Source organism: Octodon degus, unplaced genomic scaffold (genome assembly GCF_000260255.1).
Source record: "Octodon degus isolate 3935 unplaced genomic scaffold, OctDeg1.0 scaffold00288, whole genome shotgun sequence".
Lineage (NCBI taxonomy): Eukaryota > Metazoa > Chordata > Mammalia > Rodentia > Octodontidae > Octodon > Octodon degus.
The window spans coordinates 1,277,303-1,284,947 of record NW_004524864.1 but is presented as its reverse complement, the minus strand read 5'-3'; the positions used below and the strand labels follow the sequence as shown (position 1 = coordinate 1,284,947).

At 33.7% G+C, this 7,645-nt stretch overlaps 1 protein-coding gene across 1 annotated transcript in view; it reads left to right on the top strand.

The window, feature by feature from the left end:
• LOC101572647 (ovostatin-like) overlaps positions 1 to 7,645 on the top strand; it is a 65,218-nt gene that overhangs the window by 21,036 nt on the left and 36,537 nt on the right. Inside the window, exons 8-11 of the mRNA XM_023707401.1 lie at positions 988 to 1,102; positions 2,110 to 2,224; positions 4,213 to 4,322; positions 6,599 to 6,757. Of these exons, the coding sequence (XP_023563169.1) occupies positions 988 to 1,102; positions 2,110 to 2,224; positions 4,213 to 4,322; positions 6,599 to 6,757 (499 nt within the window). The remainder of the gene's footprint in view (positions 1 to 987; positions 1,103 to 2,109; positions 2,225 to 4,212; positions 4,323 to 6,598; positions 6,758 to 7,645) is intronic.

Here is a 7,645-nt window from a genome sequence, read left to right as displayed (position 1 = left end):
AGCCACCTCCCCGGCCCCTAGTGAAATTTTCTTTACCTTTTCTGCCTATGATTTGGATTTTTTTAACAACGTGACTATGTGTATGTATTTCTGTATAATAAATACAAATGACTATAATTACAAATAAATTCACAATTAATATTGCATGTATATTAATATGTATTATTACACATGCAATAAATTTTACAAAATATATACATAATATATAAATTATGACAAATAAATATAATTTGTGTTTTAAAAGTGAAAATCAAGCTGGGTGTGGTAGCTTATGCCAATAATCCTAGCACTCGAGAGGCAGAGGCAGGAGAATTACTGTGAGTTCGAGGCCAGTGTGGGTCATAGAGTGAGTTCAAGGCCAGCCTGAATTGCACAGGGAGACCCTGTCTCAAAGACTAAAAAACAAAAGTGAAAATGATGCTCTAGTTTCTCTTCAGATTGCATACAAGTAAAAATCATTTTAAAATATACTTATTACAGCATAGTTTAAAATAACAGAAAATCTAAAAAGAACATTACCCTAAGAAATAAGCCAATGACTTTTTCCTTTATTATTAATTTTTGTCTAGATTGTGTTTTACATATGATCTTAGCGGAAAGGCAAAGAAGCAGTTATATATTATGGGATTTTTGAGGGGTTTTGCATATTATGTTTTAACGATATAGATTTATGAATTCTGCATGTTTCTTATTTCAACTTTTTTTTGGCTGTGTGTGGTACCAGGGATTGAACGCAGGACCCTGCACTTGCTAGACAGGCGCTTATTCTACTGAGCTATCTCCCTGGCACTCAATCATTTTTTAAAACCTTTCTTGACTTAGAGCCTTCAACTCATTAGTCAGTACAAGTTCAAATTTCCTCGAGGAAATAAGGCTATTTAAAACGTTGATACAATCATGGTCTTTGAAAAACATTTCCAGAAAGACTGTAAGAACCCTAATGGCATGGACCTGTGTAATTGTACTGTTGCTGTGTTCTGCTATTAGATACACCTACGGCAAGCCTGTGGAGGGCAACGTGCACCTCAGAGTGTCCAGAGAATCCACTTTCTATGGTGACTGTAGACATCTCTATTCAATCTATAAAAATTTTACAGTTCAGGTAAGAGGAATATCTGCAAAATCATACATGAGATTGTACCCACCTCATATCCTCAGTTTGACTACCAATAAGGATTACTTTTCTGAAATGCATAAGAGGAAGGATTTCCTAAAAAGATTCACTTACAAAGTTTGAGAACCAGGTTCAAAAAGTAAATACAAAAGCATTGATCGGAGATAGAGCAGCGTTTCAGTTGCAATTATGCCAGTTAAAAATCAAAGTAATATGTAAACTGCCAGCTGCCATCCCTACATCATAAACAGTGTGATACCATTTACACACACACACACACACACACACACACACACACATATGCACACAGATGTAGTTCTATTTTCTCTCAAGAACATTCAACATTGCATGAGGTGTGGGTCAATCGCAGGACCTCCACCATGTGCTAGACAATGAATGCTTTACCAGTGAGCTGTATCTCCAGTTGCTCTGGAGAAGACTGTTGGATAAAAAAATATGAGTTTTCTCATGCTTAAATTCTAAAACTATATTTGGACATTAAACAAAACCAACAGTCACTGTGATAATAATCGCTAATAATAGTAATAGCTTCTAGTACTTATGGAATGGTTAGTATTAGACATTGTGTTAAGCATATTGCAGACCTGAAAAATAGATATGGATAAATATGGTTGAAACTAAGAGAACTACAAACATCATGTGAGAATGAATGCAATTGGACATTAATGTGTTTATCTTGTTCACTGATTGAGCAATGACACATTGGAGATTATTTTTAAAGTGTTGTAACAGTTAAAATATTCAAAAAATATTCAAATTTCATGGTAAATATATGAATTGAAATTTTAAATTATAAAAACATAATGAAAAAAATAAATAAATAAAAACATAATGGATTATTTTATAAAATTCACATTTCGGTTGAACAGTTCACTTAAAATTGCTTCTCAAAGGTTACATCTGTCCCTCTAAAACTATTGTTTTATATAGTCTTATTAAAATATAACTTCTCTTCTACCATTATAACCTTTCAGTTGAGGGAAGACGGCTGCGTGTCCCAGTTGATTAACACGGATGTTTTTGAGTTCAATCGGGAAGGATACATGAGTTACCTGGAAGTGCAAGCTCTTGTCACAGAGAGTGGAACAGGTAGAACCCCCTGGCCGTCAGAACCCAGTAGACACCCCTCTCCTTTGGACTGCCACCTCGTGGGCAATCACACACTGTTAATTTCTCCCTAAGATATGAGGTCACTTTCTCTGATCCAAAATCTGAGGTTTCTTTAGCTAAAATTTATTAGACACTTATTGGTGGATAGATTAATATTAAATTCAAGTGAGACTAAACTAGAAGTCAGAGTACTAATTTATTGATGTACAATGGGATTGTTTCTAGAACTGGTATGTTCTCTTTTTCCAATCATTCCACAAATAAATACAATTGAAAGTATACATATTGATCATGAATCCATATTGGGGTTAAAATCATAACAAGGGAAATACAACATAGTTTTGGGAGAATATCTTGCCAGACTTCTGAAATCTAATGAAATATCTCTACCTCATCACAGAAATGAATTTCTAAACATCAATGTCTTATGTATCTCTGACCTACTATCTCTCCTCCCCTCAGCAGAGAATGAAAAGTTCAAATTCCTGAAATGAACTTTTCTATTCTGACCACTTGCTTCCTTTCACAGGACGCTTTAGCTCACGCGGGTGACTTTTCAGCAAAATTTCTCTGCATGAGATATTAAATGCCAGTATACCTGTATTAATATTCAAAGTCTTTGAAGTGTCTGTCAGGACATACCAAGCTAATTAAAGTATTTAATAAGTATTTAGTGGAAATCAATTATATTTGTCATATTAAACAAAAAAGGATTACCTGGCAAGTGCAAGATCCTGAGTTCAATCTCCAGTACCACAAAAAAAAAAAAAAAAAGACTGCTGGGGAGATAGGTCAGTGGCTTAAACACCTGCCTGCCAAGCACTAGGTCCTGAGTTCCATCCCTGGTTCCAAAAGAAAAAAGAAAAAAAAAAAAAAAGAAGGAACCTGGAATTTATGAATTCCAAATAAATAAATGTTTTGTACATTAAAAAAGAAGGAATATCTCACTGAATAACATTTGTATTTATATGAGGAATATATTATGCAGCCATTAAAAACACAAGATTATAGAAAGGTCTGAAAAACTCAATGTTAAGATGTAAGGTAAAACTACATGTTTTTATACATAGGAATAGCAAATTAGTGTATATGCTTATCTGCATACATAAGCCAAACTATATTACTACAAATGACAATGTAAAGGTTAAAAAACTTGTTAAAATAGTCTAAAATATTAAATTTATTTTTCTTTGGGATGTTTAAAGATTTGCATTATTTTCTTTAAATTTTTAAATTTCTAAATGTATGGCTGTTATTTTTCTTTTTTTAAAGTTAAATTTATTTATTTATTCATTTATTTTTTCCATAATTTTATTGAGAAACAAATAGCAATGAGACAGTTTCAAACCAAACTGGTAGGACAGTTTCAATAATTAACACATTGTATACATTCTTCCTAGTGGTTAATTGCTGCACAAGATGGGGACATGATATCCTATTTACAAACACTATTAGAACAAACCCCTCTATTCACTAAGAGAATGTAACTATATATCTATCCCAACCATTTTGAATACACAGATACAAAATGGACCTTCATCTGTATCCCCGTTTTTCTTAAGTTCCGTTATTTGAATATTATAGGTGTGTTAAAGAATACCATAGGTGCGCTAATGTTATTTTTCTTATTGTGAATAGAACAAAACACATGTTCTAAGCAGAGACTTAACTAAAAATTTTAATTAAAAATTAATAATGGGAAATTAATACTGCTGGAATGATAGATGAATTGGATGGTCTGTAAACACCAAGAACAGCAGCTGAAAATAATGTTATTTAGATGATTTTATCTTTATTCATTTTTTTAAAATAAAACAACATGTTAAGAAGTACCCGTATGTTCAAACTCACTTAAGAAAAGGAAACGATTGGATAGAAAGGAGAACTTCTGTAGCTTTTTTGCTTTTGTAGCTCTGTTTGGTTTTTGTTTGATGATAATTTTCCTAATAACACTTAATTTAACACAGGTGTCCAGATCACAGAAAACAGGAACATATTCATAAACAAATTCATGGTGAAAATGCATTTTGAGAGCATGGATACATTCTACAAACAAGGACTCCCTTACTCAGGCCAAGTAAGAGAAGCAGTGATTAACTCCTTTACATTGTCCTTCATTCGCCCACTCATTCGTCTGTCTTCATTTACGTTTTCGTTCACTTATTCGCCAATCCAATCACTATTTCCTAAGAAGTTACGAGATTAGAAGCCCCTTGTTAGCACTGTAGGACACTATGCTGGTTTTTTCATAGATGATTTTAATCTAGTTTTAGCTATATATCCTGGCCCATTTCACACTGACAACGTCCAAGATTGGAAAATAAATTATGCAATCTGAATCAGAATTAACAATAGCTTGGGACAGGCACCACTCTCCCTGCTCTTGAGGTGCTTATAGTTTAATAGAGAAATCAGGCATTAGACAAATAAAGTTACAGTAATTCAGTTGTAGTCAAGATAGATGCTACAGGGGCCAGCAAAATAGCTCAGCAGTCTAAAGTGCCTGCTTAGGCAAGTTTAGGCAGCCGCAGGAGACCATGATTTGATTTCTGGCACCACATGCTGTGCCAGCCCCACCTGTAGGGCAGGAGAAAGAAAGAAAGAAAGAAAGAAAGAAAGAAAGAAAGAAAGAAAGAAAGAAAGAAAGAAAGAAAGAAAGAAAGAAAGAAAGAATAGATGTTATGTGAGTGAAACACTGACCGTGGATCTACTCCAAATCAGAGATTAGCACAGTCTGCTTCTTATGTAGGACTGCCTCTGTACACCCAGGGAGCTAGGAATGGTTTAACAATTTTAATGCTTATTTTAAAATATCAAAGAAGAATATGAGGCAGACACCATATATGATCTCACAAAGAATAAAGGATTAACTACGTGGGCCTTTATAGAAAGTGTTTGCTGAACTCTGGACTAGATGGTCCTAGAAAGTTTCTCTGAGCAAGTTATATTTATATTAATCCAAGATGTATCACAAATTCTAATTTTTAATTTTTTTGTGGGCTTTTTCCTCTATGGGCGTGGGTGAAAAATCACAAAGTGGTCTCCTGAGCTAGATCGCACGGAGCCGAGGTTCTCAAACTCGACCTTGCACCAGAATGACTGCAAGGACTTGAAAGAAATTTCGGCAATGCCCGTTTTACCAATAAATTTAGTCTTGGTAAATGAAACATTTGGTACAGGATAGTTTTACTTGCTGAGTTTTATGATTATATGATAAATTTGACATCTTTCTCTGTATATACTCTTGCTTGATACATCTCATGCTTTATTATTTGAAAAGTAAAGTTGAGTAATGGTACACTGTTGAAGAATTTAACTGCTTCTTTGGCTACAGAACAACTTTCACTCGACTGAAGGGTTCTATGGTAGACTCCCTGATACTGTTGTTAACCAGATGGTTTCTTGAGTTCCTTATTTCCTGTGGCTTTTTGGTGCTATCTAAAGCTTTCTAAAATACAAAGAGCATCTTATGTAATGATATACCTGAGTGTCTTTCCACACTTACACTCCTGGAGTGAGATCCTGCAGGACATTTCGTTTGTTCGTTTGGCTAAGATTTCCAAATTGAACATTTAGGTTGATTGCGGGTTTCTTGGTCATATTTTGTATACTCTCAGAATCACTACTGCATTTCTTTACTTATCTAGATATTTTTTACATTAATTTGGAGTTTTAAACAGTTCACTTAAAAATGTCGGTTGTGTGGACCTGCTGTCTGAAAGATGTACCACAAATTTTCATTTTTAAGTTGTTTTGTGGGCTTTTTCCTCTATGAGCTTCTCATCTTTATTATTACTTTATTTTATTTTTAATTTATTTTAAACAACTTTTTGCCATTTAATTTTATTAAAAACCTTTCTTCTTTGCAAGCATTTTGTTAGCTCATTACCACATGTACTTCTGCCAAACATCTATGTTTTCAAATGTGCACATTATACAATAGTAGTTTACATACTACAGGTGTTTTTCTGTGTTGTTTTCATTTTGCAAATTATAAGCTATACATAACATAAAATTTACCTTCTTAACAATCTTTAAATTAAAATCATTTTAATTATTTTAAACATATTTTAATTTATTTTTGACGTAAACATTACTTAAGGTTATAAACTATCTTTCACAATATATGCTTTTTCCTGATTTTTTAAAGATCATTATTGGTAGAAGAAATAGAGTTTAGAGTTGTCAATATATTCATGGTATATGTCATACCTTCCAGAGGAGTGGTTGAAGCTACTCAGGAAGTGCACAGAGCCAGAGAGAAATGTTCATAACTTCTGGGTAGATTCCACCAAAAATTGATTTTTAAATTTACTAAATACTTCAGAAATTTATTTTCTTCCCGCTTCACAGATTAAATTGCTTCACCCTGATGATTCTCCCATTCCAAATGAGGTTATCCAGTTGCATTTAGCAGAAAAGAATGTGGGCAACTATACCACAGATACACATGGCATTGCGCGATTCTCCTTGGACACATCCAAGATCACATACCCAAACATCACCTTGACAGTAAGTCGTTCCAGGTCAAGTAAAGAAAAATCAAACCAAAACAAGGTATTAGCTAGCAGTGGTTTAGATATGTGCTATATTGTACATATGGAACAGAAATGATAATATGCATGTTGTTGTGAACCTAGAGTGCTGTGAGGCAGTTAAATGCTAAAGGAATAGTTGTTACAATAAATAAGAAAATTGTATTATGAATGCTATAAAAAGAAGAACACACATACTGAAGTACCTGAAGGAGAAACAACCAAAAATAATCAACATTTCACTCTCCGTAAAAGTAGAAAGACAGTTGCACTTTCATAGGTAGAAACACTTGAGGAACTTTGTAATCTATATCCATGGAATGATTCACAAGACTTCTCTGGCTACATTCAATACTGAACTAACCTACTTTCTAGAACTATCAAATACCAGAGATTCTAAGATATTTTTCAAAAATCTCCTTAGACATGTCTATGGCCATATTTAGAATAATCTCCTTGCTCTATTTCACAAAACCTTTTCCAAGTTTCAACAGGACTCCTTGTTATTAATATAAAATCACCTTCTATATTCACAAGTTTTACATGTGAGAGTGACTCATATACATGACAGTAAAATTAGAATTCTAGTACAGAGTGCAGAAAATATCAGACTTTATATATTAGATCTGAATGGGCAATAAATGTAAAATTCATATAGTGGTCTTCTAAGAATATAACTGGAGCATGGGAGTGATGAAGTAGGATAAAACTCAGGAAGAATGGTCGTGAAACTTTCCTGTAGAGATGGAACAACACTGTAAGACCACTTTATCAAATATTCTTGAGGGCTGGGGAGATAACTCAGTAGAATAAGCACTAGCCTGGCAAGTGCAAGGTCCTGAGTTCAATCCCCAGTACCGCAGAT